Genomic DNA, 24,813 nt, shown 5'->3' on the forward strand with positions numbered 1-24,813 from the left:
GGGTGACTAGAGAAAGGATTGATCCACTAAAGGATAATGAAGGAAGGCTGGGTGCTGAACCTTAGAGAATGGGTGAATTCTAAATGATTATTTTGCATCAGTGTTCACTGAGGAGAGGAACATGATGAATGTTGAGATTAGAGATAGAAGTTTGATTAGCCTGGATCACGTTGACATAAGTAAGGAAGATGTGTTGGGGTAGGCTAGAGGTTAGTAAGGTGGACAAATCCCAAGGACTGGAAGGGATCTATCCAGGTTGCTGAGGGAGGTGAGAGAGGAAATAGCTGGGGCCCTGACAGATATCTTTGTGGCATCCTTAAATACAGGTGAGGTGCCGGAGGACTAGAAGGTTGCTCATGTTGTCCTCCTGTACAAGAAGGGTAGTAGGGATATTCCAGGTAACTACAGACCAGTGAGCCTGACGTCAGTGGTGGGAAAGTTGCTGGAGAAAGTACTGAGGGATAGGATCAATTTATATTTAGAAAAGAATAGGCTTATCAATGATAGGCAACACAGTTTTGTGTGGGGGGAGATCGTGCCTTACCAACTTAATAGAGTTCTTTGAGGAAGTGACCAAGTTGATAGAGGAAGGAAGGGCTGTTGATGTCATATACGTGGACTTTAGTAAGGCATTTGATAAGGTTCCCCATGGCAAACTAATAGAGAAATTGAAGTCACATGGTGTGCAGGGTTTTCTAGCTAGGTGAATAAAGAACTGGTTGAACAACAGGAGACAGAGAGTAGTAGTTGAAGGGAGTTTCTTGAAATGGAGAAAGGTGACCAGTGGTGTTTCACAGGGATCAGTCCTGGGGCCACTGTTCTTTGTAATATACATAAATGATCTGGAAAAGGGCACTGTTGGTATCATCAGCAAGTTTGCAGATGACACAAAGATTGGTGGAGTAGCAGAAAGCATAAGGGAGTGTCAAAGAATACAGGAAGATATAGATAGACTGGAGAGTTGGGCAGAAAAGTGGCAGATGGAGTTAAATCCAGACAAATATGAGATGATGCATTTAGGCTCTAATTCTAGAGCGAATTATACTGTAAAAGGAAGTGCCTTGGGAAAAGTTGATGAGCAGAGAGATATGGGAGTGCAGGTCCATTGTACCCAGAAGGTTGCTGCACAGGTAGATAGAGTGGTCAAGAAGGCATATGGTATGCTTGCCTTCATCGGATGGGTATTGAGTATAAGAACTGACAGATCATGTTAAAATTTTACAAGACATTGGTTCGGCCGCATTTAGAATATTGTGTATGGTTCTGGTTGCCACATTACCAAAAGGATGTGGACGCTTTGGAGAAGGTGTAGAGAAGGTTTACAAAGATGTTCTTTGGTATGGAAGGTGCTAGCTATGAAGAGATGTTGAGTAGGTTAGGTTTGTTTTCATTAGAAAAAAGGAGATTGAGAGGGAACCTGATCGAAGGTTACAAAATCATGAAGGTAATAGACAGGGTAGATAGAGATAAGCTTTTTCCCAGGTTGAAGGATTCAGTAACAAGACGTCATGCATTCAAGGCGAGAGGTGAAAAGTTTAAGGGGGCTACACGCAGCAAGTACTTTACACAGAGGGTGGTGGGTGTCTGGAACGCGTTGCCAACAGAGGTGGTAGAGGCAGGCATTTAAGATGTGTCTGGACAGATGTATGCGTAGGTGGGGAACAGAGGGATACAGATGCTTAGGAATTGAGCAATTGGTTTAAACAGTAGATTTGGATCGGCTTAGGCTTGCAGGGCCAAAGGGTCTGTTCCTGTGCTGTAAGTTTTCTTTATTTTTTTCTCTTTATATCTTTGACCCTGGCTCCAGGGAAGCAACGCACCATTCTGATTTCTCACCATTGGCACAGAATTGTCTTCCTGTGCCTCTGACTAGAGAGTCCCCTATCACAATCAATCACTTGGAACCTGGCATACCCCTCATTACATTAGAGCCAGTCTCGATACCAGAAACCTGGCTATCAGTGCTATATTTTCCTGAGAATCCATCACCCCCAACATTTTCAAAATAGCATACTTGTTTGAGAAGGGAATAGCCACAGGAGACTCCTGCACTACCTCCCTTCTTCTCCTAACTTTCCTGGAGGTGACCCCTCTACATGACTGTATCTTTGGTTTATCTCCCTTCTGCAACTGCCATTTATCACACCCCCAGTTCCTGTAAATTCCTCATTGTCTCTGATTGCCGCTCCAACTGATCCATGCAATCCAATAGGATTCGCAACGAAACATACTTCCTGCAGACATAATCATCAGTAACATGGAAACTCTCCCTAACTACATCCGACAGAAAGAGCATAATACTCTACTGAAGGCCATCTTTGCACCTTAATAAACTACAGACCCAAAAAATAGCACAGTTTAATTGCTCCAGGCTAGCTTAGTACCTGTGTTTTTGTATTAAAATTTTAATCAAGAGACAGAACTCAATAACAACACATTTTTTGTTTAAAACCCACTGTACTCACTACTGTAGATTTACAAAATAAAAACATTAAAATTAACTTTCAGAAGCAACTTGGCTGTTCCCCTGCTGAGAGTCCCCACACATGGTGACTTAATGGTTAGTTCTGCCTCACAGCACCAGAGACCCAGATTCGATTCCAGCCTCAGGCGACTGTCTGTGTAGAGTTTGCACATTCTCCTTGTGTCTGCGTGGGTTTCCTCCAGGAGCTCCAGTTTCTTCACACAGTCCAAAGATGTGCACTTTAGGTGAATTGGACATACTAAACTGCCCATAGTGTTCAGAGATGTGTAAGTTAGGAGCATTAGTCATGGGAAATGTAGAGTAATAGGGCAGGGAAATAGATCTGGGTAGGATACTGATCGGAGGGACAGTGTGGACTTGTTGGGCCAAATAGCCTGTTTCCACACTGCTGGAATTCTATGAAAACACAGGTTTCTCCAAGATCAGCTGTGAATTTTGCTGTTTGTTAATTTTCAAAGAACAAACTGATGTCCAAAGATTCAACCGGGTGGCACAGTAGTTAGCATTGCTGCCTCACAGCTCCAGGGACCCGGGTTCAATTCCTGCCTTGGGCGACTGTCTGTGTGAAGTTTGCACAGTGTCCCAGTGTCTGTGCGGGTTTCCTCCGGGTGCTCCAGTTTCCTCCCACAATCCAAAGATGTGCCGGTCAGGTGAATTAGCCATGCTAAATTGCCCATAGTGTTAGGTGCATTAGTCAAGGGGTAAATATAGGGGAGTGGGTCTGGGCGGGTTGCTCTTCGGAGGGTCAGTGTGGACTTGTTGGGCCAAAGGGCCTGTTTCCATACTGTAGGGAATCTCATCTAATCTTGTAACTAGGCAGCAGCTGTGCAGGTTACTACTGGTTTCTTTTTCTGTTTGAATCACTGCCCATGTAGTCACTGCCTTTCTTTGTCTTCCTCCTTTTAAAGTGCAGTTGTTTTGATTCCTTTTCCCCCAAAGTTCCAAAATAATGCAGCACTTTTTAAACAATAATTACTACTCCTGGGTGCAAGGAAATCAGCTCCAATGCTGAAAATACCTCAAAAAAGGAACAGCTCTTAGTCACAATTTTTTCCTGTCCTCTTTAAGGTCTCCCTGAGCCTTGCATTAAATTCATGTGAAGCAGGCATGTGCATGTCCCTGGTGCTCACCTTCCACCCTACCAATCTTCGCATAAACCAAATCACCCGCCGACATTTCTGCCACCTCCAAACAGACCCCACTACCAGGGATATATTTCCCTCCCCACCCCTTTCCGCCTTCCGCAAAGATCATTCCCTCTGCGACTACCTGGTCAGGTCCACGCCCCCAAACAACCCACCCTCCAACCCTGGCACTTTCCCCTGCCACTGCAGGAACTGTAAAACCTGCGCCCACACCTCCTCCCTCACCTCTATCCAAGGCCCTAAAGGAGCCTTCCACATCCATCAAAGTTTTACTTGCACATCCACTAATATCATTTATTTTATCCGTTGCTCCCGATGCGGTCTCCTCTACATTGGGAAGACTGGGCGCCTCCTAGCAGAGCGCTTTAGGGAACATCTCCGGGACACCCGCACTAATCAACCACACCGCCCTGTGGCCCAACACTTCAACTCCCCCTCCCACTCTGCCGAGGACATAGAGGTCCTGGGCCTCCTTCACCGCCGCTCCCTCACCACCAGACGCCTGGAGGAAGAACGCCTCATCTTCCGCCTCGGAACACTTCAACCCCAGGGCATCAATGTGGACTTCAACAGTTTCCTCATTTCCCCTGCCCCCACCTCACCCTAGTTCTAAACTTCCAGCTCAGTAACTGTCCCCATAACTTGTCCGGACTTGTCCTACCTGCCCATCTTCTTTTCCACCTATCCACTCCACCCTCTCCTCCTTGACCTATCACCTTCATCCCCTCCCCCACTCACCCATTGTACTCTATGCTACTTTCTCCCCACCCTCACCCTCCTCTAGCTTATCTCTCCACGCTTCAGGCTCACTGCCTTTATTCCTGATGAAGGGCTTTTGCCCAAAACGTCGATTTCGAAGCTACTTGGATGCTGCCCGAACTGCTGTGCTCTTCCAGTACCACTAATCCAGAATCTGGTTTCCAGCATCTGCAGTCATTGTTTTTACCTTGTAGTCAACCAGCAAAAAACAGGCTCAACAAAAGAGCACCATATATTGTTAGCAGAGCTAACCATTGTGGGAGCTCACAGCAGGGGAGCAGCCAAGCTGCTTTTGAAAGTTAACCTTAATGTTTTTTTTGTACATCTACAATAATGAATACAGTGGGTTTTTTTTTTAAAATGTACGTTGTTACTGAGTTCTGATCTTTACTCTGATTTTCTCGTCTTCTTAACCAAACAGCTGAGATAGGGCAACTTAACATGTTAGATAACCGAGATAATCTATTTGGAATTCCAATGTCTTGCATCAGAATGTCTCTCTATTATTATCCTTTAATCATCAGAATCTGACCCAGATTAGAAAATTCAAACAATAATTGTGTAAATCTAAGCATGATATATGAACTTTGTTATATTTTAAACTATTTTAAATTATGCCCCTGACTTTTCCCCAATATAGAAATTGCTAAACAAAGTGAACCTTGGCTACGGTGCAAAATGTGCTGCTTACAGCCCTGATGGAGAAATGGTTGCAATTGGAATGAAGAATGGAGAATTCATTATACTGCTGGTTAATTCTCTGAAAGTGTGGGGCAAAAAACGTGACCGGAGTGCTGCCATCAACGATACCAGGTATAACGTGCTGTTTTTGGTGTCAGTAAACTGCCACAGTAGGTTGTAACATCCAGGCTGTGTAAATTATCAACTGGTCAGGATGGATTCAACAGAAGCTGATTGCCCAAACAGTTACACTTCCACTTCTACCAAATGTGCAATCAGGAATCTCACATCATGGTTTGAGAATCACTGGAGAGCAATGGCTGGAATCTTATCCCAGAGGGAGGTCAGTAGCAAGTTTGGGATCCGTTTAATTCAGTAGCAGGTTTTTGCCTTGGCTATTTAAGACAGCATTGGCAACCTGCATTTTCCTTTGCCAGCCATTCAAAGAAGATAGGGAGATGATGCATGCATTTGTCAAATAAAAGATTCCTCAGAAGGCTCGTGTTTTCGTGGTAGAAATGTCTAGCTAATGGCTAGCAGTCTCTAAGTGCGTACTCTGATAGTGATATCAGAATAAATTAATGAAAATCAGCACGTGTACAGGCTTAAATTCCTGTAACACCTCATCACCAGAATAGTGGCGCACCATGTAAAGTACCTCTTTACTAACCTGTTACAAAAATCTAGACAATGTTAAACATTTCAACATCTTCTTAAGGTTGGACTATCACAGATGACAATCATTAACCAGTTTGATTCACTCTGTATGATATCAAGAAACTGCACCCTTATGCAGAAAAAATTATGTTAAAATCCAACTGTAATGCAGTGCTCCAGAATTAGTTGCATTTTTAGCTACATGGTACAGCTCCAATAATGTGAAAAATTATCCAGTTATTTGCTGACCAGAAAAGGCAGGACATATCCAATCTGGTCAATTATCATCCTATCAATATGTTTCAGCCATCAAAGTTGATTGAAGAGATATTCAAAGGTGCTATAAATGAAAACAAAATCAAAGAACTGTAGATGCTGGAAGTCAGTCACAAAAGTAGAAAGGGCTGGAAAAATTCAGGTCTGGCAGCATTTTCGAGAGAAAGGAGAAAATGAGGAATGCAGATGCTGGAGATGAGAGTCAAAATTGTCACACTGGAAAAGCATAACAGGTCAGGCAGCATTGGAGCAGGAGAGTTGACGTTTCAGGCATAACCCCTTCATCAAGAATGTGGTGGGGGCAGGGCTGAGAGGTAATAGGAGGAGGGTGGGGCTGGGGGAGAGTATAGCCAGGAAGGCGATACGAGGGTGGGAAGGTTAAGGTGATAGGAGGATGGAGCAGATAGATGGGAAGGAAGATAGGCAGGTGAGACAAGTTCAAGAGAGCAGTGCTAAGTTGGAGGGTTAGATTTGGGATAAGGTGGGGGAAAGGGAGATGAGGAAACTGGTGAAATGGGTGTTGATGCCGTGTGGCTGGAGAGTTCCTAGGCAGAAGGTGAGGCGTTCTTCCTCCAGGCATCAGATGGCTAGGATTTTGCGGTGGGGGAGACCCAGGATTTACATACCCTTGGCAGAGTGGGAAGGGGGTTTGAAGTGGTAGGTCACAGGGTGCTGGGGTTATTTGGTGCATGTATCCCAGAAAGGTTCTTTGAAACGTTCTGCAAATTGGCGTCCTGTCACCCCAATGTAGAGGAGACCACATCGAGAGCAACGGACACAGCAGATGAGGTGTTTGGATGTGCAGGAAAATCTCTGCCAAATGTGGAAGGATCCTTTGGAGCCTTGGATGGAGGTGAGTAGGAGGTGTGGGCGCAGGTTTTACACCACTTAAGGTGGCAAGGGAAGGTGCCTGGAGTGGAGGGTGGGTTAGCGGGGAGTGTGGACCTAATGAGGGAGTCGCGGAGGGAATGGTCTCTGCAGAATGCTGATAGGGGTGGGGAGGGAAATATATCTCTGGTGAGTCTGACTGTAGTTGGTGGAAATGTCGAAGGATGATGTGTTGTATCTGGAGATTAGTGGGATGGAAGATGAAGACCAGGGGCTTCTATTCTTGTTGCAATTGGAGAGGTAGGGTTCAAGGGTGGAGGTACATGAAGTAGAGGTGTGCTGGAGGGCATTGTTGACCTCGTGGGAGGGGAAATTGCATTCCTTGAAGTAGGAGGCCATCTGGGATGATCTGGAGTGGAATTTTGTCAGAGGTAGAATTGGGAGTAAGAGATAGCATTTTTACAGCAGGCTGGGGTGAGGAGGTGGGAGGAGGTGTAGTCCAGGTAGCTGTGGGAGTCGGTGGGTTTGAAGTAGATGTCCATGTTGAGTCGGTTGCCAGAAATGGAGATGGAGAGGTCCAGGAATGGGAGGGACGTGTCTGAGATGGTCCGGGTGAACTTGAAGTCAGGGTGGAAGGTGTTTGTGAAGTTGATGAACTGTTCAATCTCCTCATGGGAGCTCAAGGTGGTGCTGATACAGTCATCAATGTAGCGGAGGAAAAAGTAGGGAATAATGCCAGTGTAACTACAGAAGATGGATTGTTCCATGTACCCACCGAAGAGACGAGCATAGCTGGGGCCCATGAGGGTTCCCATGGCTACTCCTTTGGTCTGAAGGAAGTGGGAAGACTCAGAGGAGAAGTTGTTGAGGGTGAGTACCAGTTCAGCTCATCAAATTAGTGTGTCAGTGGAGGGATGCTGGTTAGGTCAGTAGCATAGGAAGAAATGGAGATTGGAAATGGAAATGGAGAGGTCTAGGAAAGGGAGGGAGGTGTCAAGATGGTCTGGAAGAGAAAACAGAGTTAACATTTCAAGCCCACTGACCCTACTTCAGTTACGTTCAAAACATTATCAGAGGAAAAACCTTACCCATGCCTGGAGTCTTAACTGGCTCAAAAGAAAATAATTGTGATTTTTGAAGACCAATCATCTTGAGCCCAGGATGTTTTACTTGGACACCCAACTCCCTTTAGTTGCTTTATCAATGACTTTCACTATTCTGACTATTGTGGAAATATTTACTGATGATTGAACAATGTTCAAAGCTATTCATAGTTACTCAGATACTGAAGCATGCCACGCCCGATGCAAAACTTAGGCTTAGATTGAGAAATAGCAAGTAACATTTGCATGTTCTGATCTCCTTCCTAATGGAAGGATGTTGTAAACCCTATATGTTGCCAGGGTTGGAAGATTTGAGCTATAGGGAGAAGATTTGAGCTATAGGGAGAGGTTGAATAGGCTGGGGCTGTTTTCCCTTGAGCATTGGAGGCTGAGAGGTAATCTTAAGGGTTTATAAAATCATGAGGGGCATCGATAGTTAAGTAGACAAGGTCTTTTTCCCTGGGGTGGGGAGTCCAGAACTAGAGAGTATTGGTTTAGGGTGAGCGGGGAAAGATATAATAGAGACCTAAAGGGGTCAACTTTTTGATGCAGAGGGTGGTACATGTATGGAATGAGCTACCAGAGGAAGTGGGGGAAGCTAGTATAGTTGCAACATTTAAAAGGCATCTGGATGGGTATATGAATAGGAAGGGTTTAGAGGGATGTGGGCCAAGTGCTGGCAAGTGGGACTAGATTGGGTTGGGATATCTGGTCGACATGGACGCGTTGGACCGAAGGGTCCATTTCCGTGCTGTGCATCTCTATGACTCTATAACACAAGTGCTATCTCCAACAAGAGGGAGCCTAATCATCTCTGCTTGACAATCAGCAGCATTACCATTGCTGAACCCCTCACCAACAGCATCCTGGGATTTACTATTGACCAGGAACTTAATTGAATCTGGCAAATAAATAGCATAGCTACAAGGGAAAGTTTGAGGTTTGGTGATCTGCAGTGAGTGACTCTCCACAGCTTCTTTAGCACCTACGAAGCATAAATCAGGGGTGTAATGAAATATACTTACATGTTTGCATTTAACTGCAGCTATTCTCGAAGCTCAACATCAGTTTGCTTGTTTGGCACCCTGGCCACCAGTTTTAGCATCATGGTCAACTGCCAGCTATGTGAAAAACTGTTTTGCTATGCTTTCAAAGTTTCATATGGTTACAGATTGCCCATGTGAACCATTCTGTTCCCTGTCACAGCACTGCAATCATGTGATATTTAATCACTTGGTACCTGTTCATGTTACACCTTTGTGCATGATGCTTCCCAGCAGTTTACACATATTATTGTAGTTCATAACAATTAAATGCTCTGTAGTTGAGTATCTTTACTAGCTGTTACATGCCAGCAAATGTCAGAAGGTTCTAGAACCAGGAAAGTGCCTGCTAACAGGCAAGTCAATTAAGCAAACATAAAAAATTGTGAACAATAGTTCAATCTACACATTTCCACTGATTTGCTAGAATCTGTTCCTGGGGTTTACCTTTTTCCTGGATAAACACAAATTGCCTATGAGTGTTAGTAACATTAACCTAATTTTGATCACTACCCACTAACCTGGGAACCTCGAACAGCAGCCAGGGTTCCTCCTCCAGATAAATAACCAGTGAACTCCCACTGGAAATTGAGTTCATGTTGAAAGGGAAGGGACTAGGGAGTCCTAGGCCATATTCTGTTAAGGTTAACATGTAGCATCAGTTGACAGTTAGGAAGGCAAATGCAATGTTAGCATTCATTTCAATAGGGCTGGAATACAAGAACAAAGATGTATTGCTGAGGCTGTATGAGGCTCGGGTCAGACTGCATTTGGAATATTGTGAGATTTGGGCCTGTATCTAAGAAAGGATGAGCTGGCCTTGGAGGGGTCTACAAGAGGTTGACAAGAATGATGCCAGGGATGATGAGTTTGTCATATGAGAGCGGTTGAGGACTCTGAGTCGGTCTTCAATGGAGTTTAGAAGCATGAGGGAGGATCACAGAATAGTGAGAGCGTGGATAGATTGGACATGGCCCAGGGTATAACCTCAGAGTGAAGGGACAACCTTTCAGAACTGAGCTAAGGAGGAATTTCTTCAACCAGAAGGTGGTGAATCTGTGAAATTCATTGCCACAGAAGTATCTGGAAGCCAAGTCATTGAGTGCCTTTAAGTCAGAGGGAGACAGATTCTTGATTAGTTAGGGGATCAAGGGTTACTGGGAGAAGGCAGGAGAATGGGGTTGAGAAACATATCAGCCATGATTGAATGGTAGAACAGACTCAGTGGGCTTAATGGACTAATTCTACTCCTAAATCCTACCATCATATGGAATCCAGAAGGGTGAAGAAAAATAAAGGATGGACTAACAAGAAACCAAGATATGGAACAAGGCTCCCAAAATGGAGGCAGAACTTGCAAGGAACCACTACTATGCTTCTCCTATTCTGTCCGAGCCCCAATACCAGCCTCAAGTCTTCAATCTCTCCCTTTCTCCAAATCTTGGACACAATGTTCAACTTTCCTATTGTCTAATTTCCCACATTCCACCTATAACTCTATCCACTAATCTGCAGTATCTCCTCTCACCAAGTTTGTAATTGAGACCCTAAGCTTTTCTCTCTCTACCAGTGAATAAAACGCACCAACCCCCAATTCTCAATCCCCATTCCTGCTTTTCCAGCCCAACCATATTCCTCTCACCAGTATGCATCACTCTTTCACTATCCCAGATTCCCAAGTGCTCCTCAACCAGCCAATTCCATTCTGGAGATCCAACCTGCCAGAACGGAACTCAGTACCCACCAATGTTCTATAAGCTTACGTGAGATGGTCCTTAGCAGGGGCAATACAATCCAGCAGGAAGAAATTTGCAGCAAGCAGTGACAATGTGGGTCATGGGGTGGCAGGCCTATGGCAACAATGGGAAAGATGCAGGGTGCAGCCTATTCCCTTGACCTAGTAACCTCAATATGTTATTAAATAATACTATCATTGAAAATATTTGGTTCTTGTAAGTTTAATTATTCATAAATAGCGGTGGTAGATCTTTTAGAGTGACATGATTAGTTCATCAACTAAGAATGATGGCCAATTGTTTACATGGAAACACAGCTTGGAAGGAAATTCCAACAACAGAAAAAAGATATTCCTGTCAATAGAAAATTGAAGTTTAAGGACAGAAAGTGTGCATGCACAATATTGTATAATATAACAGAAGTTATTATACAATGATCCAATAAATTATAATTCTAATATTATAAATTGGTATAGTAGATTAATGTAGATTCTAGTACTATAAATGCAAGTAATCCAGGTAACAGCTGAGCAGGCCTAATAAACTGATAAAAGACAGGCTTTGCCCAGGGAACATAATAAACTGTGTTGCACTCAAAGAGATGAGCAGAGGTGGTCTAGGTTGTAAAGGTGGAAAAATATTATTGGTAAAGTGTTCAGTCTTTGCACTGAGATCAAGACCTTTCTTAATTCATTCACAAGATTCAGGTGGCACTGGCTAGGCTACCCCGAATTGTCCTTGTGATAATGGTGGTGACCTGGGTTTTTGAGGTGTGTTTATTCTGGAGTAGGTACGTGCACAGTGCTGTTAGGTAGGGAGTTCCAAGATTTTGATCCAGCTACAGGAAATGCAGTATATTTCCAAGTCAGAATGATGTGCAGCTGGGAGGCGAACCTGTAGGTCGTCATGTTTGTATAATACATATTTGTATCATCGATAGTCACAGGTGAGGTGCCAGAAGACCGGAGGTTGTCTGGAGGTGCCACTCTTTAAGAAGAGTAGTGAGGACAAGCCAGGGAACTATAGACCAGTGAGCCTGTCATCGCTGGTGGGCAAGTTGTTGGAGGGAATCCTGAGGGACAGGATGTACATGTATTTGGAAAGGCAAGGATTGATTAGGGATAGTCAACATGGTTTTGTGCATGGGAAATCATGTCTTACAAACTTGATTGAGTTTTTTGAAGAAGTAACAAAGAGGATTGATGAGGGCAGAGTGATAGATTTGATCTATATGGACTTCAGTAAGGCATTCAACAAGGTTCCCCATGGGAGACTGATTAGCAAGGTTAGGTCTCACGGAATAAAGGGATACAGAACTGGCTCAAAGGTAGAAGACAGAGGGTGATGGTGGAGGTTTGTTTTTCAGACTGGAGGCCTGTGATCAGTGGAGTACCACAAGGATCGGTGCTGGGTCCTCTACTTTTTGTCATTTGCATAAATGATTTGGATGCGAGCATAAGAGGTACATTTAGTAAGTTTGCAGATGACACCAAAATTGGAGGTGTAGTGGACAGCGAAGACGGTTACCACAGATGACAACAGGATCTTCATCAGATGGGCCAGTGGGCCGAGAAATGGCAGATGGAGCTTAATTCGGATAAATGTGAGGTGCTGCATTTTGGGAAAACAAATCTTAGCAGGACTTGCACACTTAATGGTAAGGTCCTAGAGAATGTTGCTGAACAAAGAGACCTTGGAGTGCAGGTTCATATCTCCTTGAAAGTGGAGTCGCAGGTAGATAGGATAGTGAAGAAGGCATTCGGTATGCTTTCTTTTATTCGTCAGAGTATTGAGTACAGGGGTTGGGAGGTCATTTTGCGACTGTACAGGACATTGGTTGGGCCACTGTTGGAATATTGTGTGCAATTCTGGTCTCCTTCCTATCGGAAAGATGTTGTGAAACGTGAAAGGGTTCAGAAAAGATTTACAAGGATGTTGCCAGGGTTGGAGGATTTGAGCTATGGGGAGAAGCTGAACAGTCTGGAGCTGTTTTCCCTGGAGCGTCGGAGGCTGAGGGGTAACCTTATAGAAGTTTACAAAATTATGAGGGGCATGGATAGGATAAATAGACAAAGTTTTTTCCCTGGGGTGGGGGAGTCCAGAATTAGAGGGCATAGGTTTAGGATTAGAGGGGAAAGATATAAAAGGGATCTAAGGGGCAACCTTTTCATGCAGAGGGGGGTACGTGGGTATGGAATGAGCTGCCAGAGGAAGTGGTGGAGATTGGTACAATTGTCACATTTAAAAGGGATTTGGATGGGTATATGAGAAGGAAGGGTTTGGAGGGATATGGGCCAGGTGCTGGCAGGTGGTGCTAGATTGGGTTGGGATATCTGGTCAGCATTGTCAGGTTGGACCAAAGGGTCTGTTTCCATGCTCTACACCTCCATGACTCTATTGCCCTTGTCCTTCTACGTGATAGAGATTGCAGATTTAGATGATCCTGTCTGAGGAGCCTTAGTGAACTGTTGCAGTACATCTTACAGTTGATACAGATTAATGTACCCACACTACACAACTGTGCATTGACTGTGGTAGGAGTGAATTTTGAAGGTATTCGTTTAGGTGCCTGAAATAACTGCACAAAAGCCAGTAACATGTCACAAGTCATCCTTTATTTACTTGTGCATGGTACACTATCTGTGGCCAGCCAACTCAGAGTCAATCCCTTGCACTGAAGAAATTCTAAATCTCCAGGTTATTTTTTTCCCCATCACCAAGTTACCCTTTATTTACTTGTACACAGTACATTGGGTGCGGCCAGCCAGCTCAGAGTCAATCCTCAACCGAAGAGAATCTTATCTCCTGTTTTTTTTTATTTTATCAAATGGTACAAAATACAAATAGTCAACAGTGAACAATAAACAGTGATTTACCAGAAAAAGGGGTGGCAAGGCCAAACTCCATAATTAACAACCATTCACACTTAGAAAGCCAGATATTTTCTAATCAATCTGTTCAGACACATTATAACATGTCTGGAGCAGGTGGGACTTGAATATCTGGTCCATAGGTAGGGATATTACCAACGTACCATAAGAGCCCCATCTCCTGGTTATGTTGGTCAGCCAGGGATTTCTTGATTGGCCCAGGTTAACAACCCCAATCAAGGATCTCATAGTATACATGATCCAGTGGGTTCCAATCATCACAGTACCAGTAAAGCAGGTTGCTTGGTCTTGCATGATTCAAGCTCCTTGAGTGTTCCTGGAGTGGACTCATTTAGGCAAGTGGAGAGTATCCCTTTCCGTTCCTGACTTGCCTGATAGCAGGATTTGTAACTGATGGCAAGTGATGGAAGGTAATAGCTTAAGACTCCTGTCTCATACCGAGACCATCCTTCTTTTGGTTTTATTTTTATCATTTTTGTTTTAGAGTTGTGAATTTGAGCTGAATGTGACCTTTGGATTGTGAACACTGATTTGTTTAAAAAAAAAACAAAATTTAAAAAAATTTGTATATGAGGCCAGGCCTGGAAGTTCAGTATAGGTTGATTCTTGTTCAAAGAACACTGTAGACATTGCTGTTTTGGAGATCCATTATGCTCAAACAAACGGCAAATGTTCGGATATTAACAGAGGCCTCACAGGGAACCTAACATCAACTAATCTTGTTTTGGGTGAACTAGTTTTGGATGTTGCTATTTGTCAGATGTGGATGCTAAAGCTACAGGAGGGCGATTGGGTTGCTGTCTAGTTGACCTCCCATTATCAACTTGGTGAAAGTTCAGAGAAAAGAATCTCAGTTGTTGTAATTAAATGAATATTCCTGGTGAATGCTTCTTTTATTCTGGATAGTTGTTCAAAAGAGATCCATCTGGTAGAGTAGTGGAGCTTGATTATCTGTAAATCTCCCCATAACAATAGTCTGAAAACTTTAATCCATCTGGGCTAGTAATCTACCAGGACCAAATATGTCTTCCTTTTGAAGTTGAATAAATCTATTGCTAGTCTGTCCTATGGCCATTCTAGAAAATTTGAAAACATTACGAATGCTTTGTTGGATCCTGATTATGGATGGCACATATGTGACACAACAAAATAAAATGCTCAATTTCCTTGAAAATGCCTGGCTGCTAAATGTTCTGTTCAACTCTAATTCTGCATTTTGTGATTCCCTCAATGTCCACCTTAAAAAAAAGTCTTTCAACACTTTTTGCCTCATTGAATTCAGTATAACGAATCAGTAGTAGTAATGCTGCTTCCGTGCATATGTTTTCAGAACTTGATCTGCTTAAAGTATCTGAGCATCCTTATAGACAAAGTTGCAACATTGTTAGGCACTGCTTGTCTACTTTCTGAGTTGCACACATTTCTTTGAACTTCACCTCAGTATCTGATGGTGCATTGATAACTGTAGTAGAACTTCATCAGTGATTAAATTTTCTCTGTTTGTCTGGTCCACAACTACCCTGGATTGTGTAATATCTATAATCTACGCCTTGCCTCAGTCATAGAGTACCATGTTGTCATTTTTGATTATTCCAAGTATGAAACTTGGTATTCAGAATATTTTGCAACCTCCTTTGAACTCTAGCAACGTGACTATTGATTTATGATTTGTTTCGACCTGAAATCTGAATTCCATTAGGTAATCTGCAAATTGTTTACATCACTAGCCAATGCTTCCTTTCCATTTAAGCATATCTTTGTTCAGTCTTTGTAAATGCTGTTGATGCAAAATACATTGGTTTCCTGATTCCATTGTTCTGCACTCTAATGAGAACTGCACCTAATCCTGTGGACAATACATCTGCAAATATTATGTTTAATAAGCCTGAGTTATAATAAATTGATACATCTAAGGAGAGTAGCTTCTTCTTAATCTTTTGAAAATATGTGATCTGTTCATTTGGTGGGGAGGGTGGTTAATGGAATTATCTGTTATGAGTTCAGTGAGGCTGACTAAGTTAGAAGTGAAATGTTCTACTTAATTCACCATTCATTAGAAACCTTGTATACTGTTTATGCACTTTGTTGCAGAAGGTCTTGTATGGGCCTCTTCTTTTCAGGAATCACTAAGATTCCCTGCTCTTCTCATTGAGTGTAAGAACTATACTGTGGTCATATTCATCTTTGGTCTGGTCATGTATCAGGATGTCATCCATTTGACAAATAATATTTTGCTTGCTTTCAAGAATCCTTGACATTACTTACAAAATTTCAAAAGATTGATGAATATAATCAACAATCTTGATCAGGGATATCTGCGAAAGTCCACTAATTGCATCTAATTTTGGTTAAAACCTGGTCCTGGTAAACCTGGCCCAACTATCATTGACTGATGAAATTGGATGATTTTTTTCTTTAAACACTCTTGTTCAGTTGTGTGAGATTTGTGCAAAATTTTTGTCCTTCATTGAGTTTTGGAACTATTACAAGTTCTGTGCAAGTGTTCTTTCACATTGCCAGTTTATGACATGGGGTAAACCCTCCTGTTTAATTTAAACTAGCAATACAGAAAAGATTTATCCCATGCAATAATCTGTGAAAATTCGAGAGGCCAAGAATTATTTAAAGTACAAATTAACTACTTTATTTCTTAAAGTATCACAGAGAATAATTAACTATTTACAACTCCTTCTCTAATTTATCTTTTACTTTCCCTTCTATAATACTAGTCTGATAAAACTCCCTAATTAAGATTTACTGAAAAAATTCAAATTTCAGAACTAGCCAGCTGTCAAATCTTCTATTTGGATCTTCTTCTGTCTTATTTTCTTCTTCTTAAGGATCATGCTTCATAGGTCATGGATCAATACAAGTATCTTTAAGAGAGGGGTTTTTCAGGCAGTCTGTACAGGCTCATGGTGTGGCATTTCTACTCCCAACTGTTCAATCTTCCCTGATCTTATACCCCAAAGCATCATATTGTGTCATTGGCTTTTAAGATTGTCAATATACTAAATTCAAACTTGATTAGAGTTTGTTTTTTTCAGGGTATAATTTAAATTGATTGGCCTCATTCAGATTTGTTTTGTCATCTCCAGGCAACCAGCTAATCAAGTTGTTCGACCAACTGTTACTTTATATCTTTTTCAGAACACTCGGTGCTGTGTCAGGTAGTTCTACTAGCTTTTAACTCTCTTAAAAGTACAGTACACCTATATCTTCAAAACAACAGCACTCAATCTACAAGCCCCCAGCTTGTAGTGGACACCAGATGTGCTTTTGCTCTTGTCTTGAACATCCTAATATGAGCAGTGATGTTCTGTCACTAATGATATGAACATACTTTTCAAATGTCCTCTAACTGCACCTTCACTGTTTCTAATAATAGATGAAGTACCTTTTCAAGAGTATACCAGCAGATGGAGTCAGCATCTTCTTGCAGCAAAATGTGGTGCTCTGTTTTAGCTTGCCAAATCCTCTGAATAATCTTGAAAACTCTTGAAAAATACTCTTCCATTTTCTCTTACATCACTACACCCACTTTCTCTAAAAGTCCTACTGTATGTGTGCATTTCTACTGAGCAAGTATTTTTTGTGGTTCTTCAATATGTAAAGAGTTTCACTGATCTCTCAACCTTTTTAACTGCGTGTGATGATAAACTGGCTGTGCACCTGAAGACCTGTGCCCCAAGACGTTGTAGTTCGATGCTCACAGATTGAATCTCAACTGGTATTAACTACGTAGATTGTCAGCCAATACTGAAACAGCTGCCCTTGTATCAATTTTTAAATTTTGCATTATATCCTTTCACTTGTAAGATGCCATCCCAAAATCTCTGCTGGCTCTTTGACTTCACTTAAGAATGTTGGCTTACTCTGTTGATCATTATGCTTGATTTCTAATTTTTTTTTTCTTTTCCAAATCATTGTCCTTTGTCAGGAACTTTTCCCTTGGTGGGACTTCTCTGTTTTTGTGGTGGGTAGGAACTGCTAAACAACAATTTTTAAGAATTCTACTATTCCATCTTGATAGCACACCACTCAGGTCCTCCTATCTAGTACATTGCAATTTTGCTATTGCTTTGAACATTCTGATGTAGGCAGTGATATTATATCCTGCTGTGGGCGCTTGGGAACATGTTCACATCATGTTGAGGCTTACTGATCAAATTAGAAGAACCTCAGTGTTGCCTCTAATGATGCATTGTGATCTTGACTTGTGTACTATACTGAATTACTTGCTCCAGTGTGGTGTCATCTTTTGACTGAAGGAGGTCAGACAATCTTTTTAATCCCTGGTGCCTATAATGACATGATCTCTTATTACCTTATCTTTTAATGCTGCATATCCACAACATTCAGCTAATCTAGATATATCTTCAATCAATTCTCCTTGTCACTATGACCATTGACTAAATCTCATTCTATGACCAGGTTTATTTTTGGACTACAGTATTTGACAAGCACTTCAATTAAAGATTTAAAGTCTTATAGCCCTGCCTCGTAATGACATTGTTTGCTACATTCGCAACAGTATTGAAATGTACTGATCTGTAACTCTGGAACTGCTGTTTCCAGTCCTTCCTCTTCTGGCCTTGTTGTAGGCCTTCAGCATTTTCATATCATTCTGGTAATTACAATGTCAAGGCTGAAGCTGGCATCTCAACACACCATACTGAGCTGGTTAAGTTCTTTCTCTCTATTTTTTCGCCAGACTGTTGTTCTGTTTTGTCTTCAAATCTTCCAAATTTCAGTTTTGTCCATCAGTCTTCCACCTTTTTCCTCTGTGCCTTGGGAACTATGATCTGACTTCAGATTTTTGATTTTGAACTCTCCCTTGCTCCTGCCTTGTTTTAAGTGAATACTGCTATCAATATATTTTATGAACCCATGACTTGGTCACCATGACTTGGGTTGTGTATCCCTTCATGAATTCTACTCTGTCTCAGTTTTCTAGGGAGTTGGGTGTCTGCATTTGCACTCTTAAATTTTCTCTGTCTTATTAGGCTGCAATTGTTTTGCACCTCTGGAATTTTTAGTTTGACCTTATCCTAGAATGAAAGTACTCTCTTTAGTACTGTTAACACTTTTTTTTTACACTTAAGTATACGTTTTACTAAATACAGGTCTCTAGTATAGTGTTTCACTCCTCCTCCATTATGATGTTCTCTCTGGACTCTCCATTATTCTTCTGATATTAGAATAGCATCATCATTTACATTATCATTCGGTTAACTACATGCAATTATACCACATTTATACTTGTATTATTCATAAAGATCTTGGAATTAGTACTAATGTAAACAAATACCCTAAGATCACAACCAGTGAGCACCATGGGAGCTATAGTACGTCATTATCCCTCAAAACCAATTTAATTTATATGTTGTAAATTTCCTTTGTTGATTTGATTTTTGTATCAGTGCTCCTTTAAAAGTCCGCCATCTGGTTAATCTCATATAATTACTTAATTTAATTACCTTGTTGGTTAGATCAGAATATGATATCCTGGGATATTACATTTGCTACAACACTGCAATCATATGCTGAGTAACAATTTCCCAGTCCACCAGCTGCATGGAAGATAGTAAGAAATATGCTTGATGTATCTTTTGAGTGTTCTAATTTACACTGATCAGAAGAAATCACAGCCACTTACCTCATCAAGCCAAGAGTGTACAGTGGATATAATTGGAAATTGAGAAAATAATCTTAGAAATCAAATGTTACATTAATTAACAATAAGAAAGATACAAAAATATATTGATAAAATATTGATATATTCAAATTTATAATACTGTCTTTTTAATCATTTTTTCTTTTAGTTTTAGCCCCAATTCCACGTACCTGGCTGTTGGTTCTGCAGAAAATACTGTTGATTTTTATGACCTCACACAAGGCCCTACTTTAAACAGAACTGGTTATTGCAAAGACATTCCTAGTTTTGTCATTCAAATGGACTTCTCAGCTGACAGCAAACACATCCAGGTAAGGTGTTTCTTTAATCTCAGCAAATATCAGCTAGCGTGCAAACTCTGATAGTTATTTGGATACTTTTCAATATGTTAATGCCTCAGATAAATACAAAATATTAATACCATAGACAAACGATTGCTTACAAATTACTGAACTTCCTGCTTACACTACTTCTTTATATTCTCTTTAATTTTCGGCGAAAAGTGTGACATACAAAATATATCAAAGTGATTATCCATAATGCAAACACATACACAGATGCAGCCTGTGACATCAACTGGCTGCGACAGGCTTCTGGATGTCACCAGACTGGAATAAGGGGGCCACGGAGGCTGGAGCAAGAGGGAGGCAAAGATGGAGGTTTGGGGCTGATGAAGAGTACCTTCACCTTTTTTATGGTGTCTGTAGAGCTAGTCTCCTCAGCTGCTGTTCCTTCATCATGCTCACCCCCTCCCCACCCAGACCTCTCCAGATGCCATGCTGCCCATGGATAAGGGCTGCTGTTGCTCTCCTTCACCATCAAAGAAGAAATGATCCACCTGCTCATCCTGGATCGTGTCATTATCCATTGACAGCCGCTGGGACAGTACTGCTACTTGAGCTTCACTGTTGCAGCTGCCCTTCAAAGGCCTCACAATTTGTCTGCTCATACTCATTGCTGGATATGATTCAGGCCACCCAGTTTTGGATTTCTCTTCTTTGATGATGTACACTTTTGGCACCATTATTTGAGACTACCTGCTGCTTTCCATTACTTCAGAATAATATTGGGTTCATACATGCGCAGACTTTATAGAACTTAATCATGCTGTTTTCCAGCATTTTCATTAAATATAAGCAACAATGTTGCTGTCTTTTTTTAAAGAATAAAACAAAAGGTTGTTAAGAATAGAAGTGAGGCTAAGCAAAGAGGAAAACACATTCTATTTGTTTTAACACAGATTCAAAGATTTTTAAACACACTGTGGAAATGATCCAAACATGGTACAGCTTAAAAATATTGTTGCAATTCCATGAACATCCAGTATTTCATTTCTAGCTCAATTCATGTCCAACTGAGAGAGATTTTTTCTGTTTGTTTTTATACTTAGATGAGCTTGAACTGATTACAATTTCATCTCATCTGCTGAAACTGTAGATAACTCTTTCTTAATCATTATTATATTCCTGATTAACTTCCAGTATTTTACTATCTCTGATGCATTTCCTCTTTTAAACGATATTCAAAACCTTCATCACTTCTTTTCTACTGACTGTATTTTTAAAATTCATTCATGGAATGTGGGCATTGCTGACTTAGCCAGAATTTATTGCCCGTCTGTAGTTAACCAGTGTTGCCCAATACTTCGGTCTGGCAATATTAACTTCTTATCCTAAGATAATTTTATTACTTTAAACCCCTTTTCTTAATAATGCTGTTTAGTAGGTGTTGCTTTATCAAAAAATGTCTCAATGCTTCAGAGTTTGATAGATGCTTCTCTCTGACATGCCTTCCCACCCTATACTGAATCAATCTGGAAAGTTCTCTCCCTAAGCCCTCTGAGCAATTCTCTAGGATATCTGGGTAACTTCAGATGTGCAGTTAGGTGGCTTAGCCATGCTAATTTGGCAATACCGTCTACAGATGTGCAAGGGAGGTGGATTAGCCATGGGAAATACAGAGTTACAGGGATAGGATAGGGAGATGGATCTGGGTGTGATTCTGCTTGGATGGTTGTACAGACTTATAGGGCCAAATAGCCTGCTTCCATACTGTAGGGATTCCATGATTTTATGATTCTATCCTCTCATATAGTCATAGAGTCATACAACACGGAAATAGACCCTTCGGTCATTGCTTGGAATCATCTATATTATAGCTTTTACCTCAAAAGCCAATTATCAACTCCAAACTTACACATTCACATGCTTAACAAAGAGCTCCGGAAATCCAAACTTACAGCAAGCAATGCCAAAATACATATAAATTACACTCAAAATTTTATCACATCTTCACCCAAAGAAAGACACATTTTCATCAAAATTATTTTAGTATTAAATCTAAATCTTATTAGCTATATTAATATGTTAACATTAAATATACAATGAATGATACAGCAATCATTTCTACACAAGCACGTTCAACAACGCAATGACATTCTTTTTTCCAGGCAAGATACAGTTCTTGCTTCCTTCCAAAAAATAGTGCCACAAACTGCTTCATTGCTCATGTCTGCCTTAGCTGTAGTTAAAGTCCAAAAGAATTCTGCGAGAACATAGCCTTGTCAAAGATCTAGTAATGGCATCAGTACACTTGGAAACACAATCAGAGCACAGTAGCATTGTATTCTATCTTCTATCATAAAAAAGAAACAACAAATTTTCAGATGATTCATTTTCCTTAGTTACTTCCATGAGTAATTCATGAAGTTTTACATGACCAAGGTTTTTAATATCTAGTTTCTCAGCACTTTTGAAGTACAAAGCAGAATTAACGGCATCCTTAAGCTGACAGAGATCCAATTTTGACTTCTTGCTGAAAATTTGATGTTTAATGCATTCTTTATCATGTTCAATATTAGACACATTCATCACCTGCTCAATGACAAATTTCATATTGTATTGGAAACAACAACTTGTTTCTTTGAGTCTTCTAATCCTAAAAAGTGTTCATATTTTCCTTGAAAGTTTTCTACCATGCAGATGCTCACCACTCATTTGGAAATGGTAAAGTAACTGAGTAATCTGACTGCTGGGAATCAAATCCTCACTGAAAAAACTCTTATTCCAAACTATATAAATCTCACAGTTCATCAAATCCTGTATTTTAAGTATGGATGAGCAGCCATAAAAGATAGTCTATAATGTGCAGAGTACTTTGTGCTATTCTCTGTGGATTTTACTGGGAAGAGGAGGGAGTTCCATTTAGGAGTTTTCTTTCATCAGGTTAGTTTCCTTCATTAGATTAGTTATTTGAGTACATTTCCTGATTCAACTAAAAGTATGCAGGATAGTACTTGTCAACTTTCTGATGGCAAGAAATCATTTGATCAATTTACCTAAATTTTATGTTAACGGTGTTATATTTGTCATATGCCATTATTTAAATCAGAATTTGCTGTAAAAATATGGGAGAGAAGTTTCGGATCCCTGCAAATCTGGGCGGTTAATATTGATCACCCTGGTACATATATTACCAGTTCTTGAGTTCTATTGTGCAATGAAATGGCAGATGTAATGTTCATTTCTTAAAAATTAATCAAAGAGTAGAAATTGAAACCAGTGGCTGAAAATTGTTGTTATTTCATTATTACAATTATGAGGTTAACAAAAAAATTTCTTTCTGTGCATGTAGCTTCAAATTTAGAGTAAATCAATCTGTTCTGCAGTCTTCCTGAGGGTAGTTTGATTGTTAGAAATCATAGGAAGGCAAAGATTGTTTTACTGAGGCGCAAAATTTTTATGCTTGGAGGCAATGGTGGCAAGAATTTATCTTGGGTACAGCCCAAGTTCTACAAATGTGTTGAATGTACCAGGTTGTAAACAGTTATTCTGCAAGCTGTGCATTTATTTCTAAAACCAAAGAGAGTCATGGCTAAAGATAGCTAAGTAATATTTCTACCTGGGTGCATGGTTTATGTGTTTCACCCTGACCTAAGGAAGAGAGCTAAGGCAGCCATTTTTGAGATCAAGTTTCAGGTTTTCCTGAAAATCAATGGCTATCTCAGATAGACATCAGGTCTGAATGTTCAATGGGAACAAGATACTTCTTGGCCTTGCATGTAACCAAATGCAGAAGGATGATGTTCTCTAGTCAAATCAATACATCCTGCAGCCTTCTGAGGAAACTGATCCCAGCATGGTCTGGGGACAGAATAATCATCAGAATGGGATTTACTGCTGGTGATGGATTTAAGAAATTCTCTGAAAACTGAAAAAGTGCTTAGGGAATATTACTCGGTTTCTACTCAGTGTAGCAGACATATAATTAAGGACTGTAATTTATGGAGATTGCAATGTGCGATAAATATAAAAGGGAGATGTTTAGGCAATGGTGCTTTTAGTCATCTGTTAAGTTTTGAAATGTACTTCTTTCAGCTATTAACTAGAATTTTGAATTTCTCCATAAAAGTTTTTAATCCCTATAAGGTTATAACAGGATGATTATAGAAGTGATAAAGTGCATAGATTTGTGAGGGTTTGTGCATTGATAGGATTCTGCTTATTCAATACTGTGACAAAATATTAATACAATATATTATCATTTAGGATTTGGATTTTTAAAATAGAGGCAGATGGATTTTTGTCAGTTCTATAGAGTTTTTTTTTCAATCAAAATAATTTGGACAGTGACCTAAACATATCATTTCCAAGAAGCATGTGATCCAGTCTGAAGCATTAAATAATGGAATTTTTATGCTGCTGGGTTTACAACAAAGAAAACAGACCAAAGATGATGAGTTAGCTTTTGACTTCAGTTTGGAACAATCAGGAAATCAGTTTAGAAGGGAGAACTGTTTCCTCCTAGCATGAGAATCAAGGTTTCAGTATGGAAGAACCAGACATCCAGCAACATGATGTTAGTTTGTGAAACCGCCAAGCTATGAGATTTTGTATTGACATCTTCAAATTATTGGAACTGAAAAGACATTTCATCTATCTGAATGATCAAAACAGACTCTGAAAGAAATTATAAAATTGTTGCAGCAATCCAAGAAGAGTCAGTTAAGTAAGAAATTAAAGAGTTGTTATTTCTCTGCGATTGAGTATCTGTAAAGGAGAGTCTTGGCAAATAAGTTGATTCTTTGTTTTGCTGTTTATGTTAAAACCTTTCTGAACTATATATATGTAAAAAAAATTGTTTTTATTCTTCTGTAAAGCATTTGTGTCCTTTTGTTAAATAACCTTTCCAGCCTCATTTTTATATGTCTGGTGACGGCCCATCATGGTAACCAATGGCAAAAATTAAACATATGATCTATCAAGCCCACTTTCACTCTGGAATCTGACTTGTCAACATTACCATCAACTGGGATTATAACAAAACCTATTATTAAGTTGCTGGAGTACATTTGATAGTGAAACCTCAAATAAAGAAACATCTTGTATTGATGTTTTTCATTTACAATCATAGCATAGTTACAGCATAAAAGGGTGCCATTTAGCCTGCTGTCAGTGCATAGTTCCTGAAAGAGCAGCTTACCTAGTTCCACTCCCTGACTCTTTCCCCATAGATTTGTATTGTTTTTCTCTT

At 40.5% G+C, this 24,813-nt stretch overlaps 1 protein-coding gene across 3 annotated transcripts in view; it reads left to right on the top strand.

Moving 5' to 3' along the window:
* Window positions 1-24,813, top strand: part of LOC140483036 (echinoderm microtubule-associated protein-like 6) — a 544,931-nt gene that overhangs the window by 488,109 nt on the left and 32,009 nt on the right. For all 3 annotated transcript variants that reach the window (XM_072580923.1, XM_072580924.1, XM_072580925.1), the window contains 2 exons: window positions 5,030-5,202; window positions 19,430-19,592. In XM_072580923.1, coding sequence (XP_072437024.1) covers window positions 5,030-5,202; window positions 19,430-19,592 — 336 coding nt within the window. The remainder of the gene's footprint in view (window positions 1-5,029; window positions 5,203-19,429; window positions 19,593-24,813) is intronic.

This window comes from Chiloscyllium punctatum, chromosome 11, assembly GCF_047496795.1.
Source record: "Chiloscyllium punctatum isolate Juve2018m chromosome 11, sChiPun1.3, whole genome shotgun sequence".
Taxonomy (NCBI): Eukaryota; Metazoa; Chordata; class Chondrichthyes; order Orectolobiformes; family Hemiscylliidae; genus Chiloscyllium; species Chiloscyllium punctatum.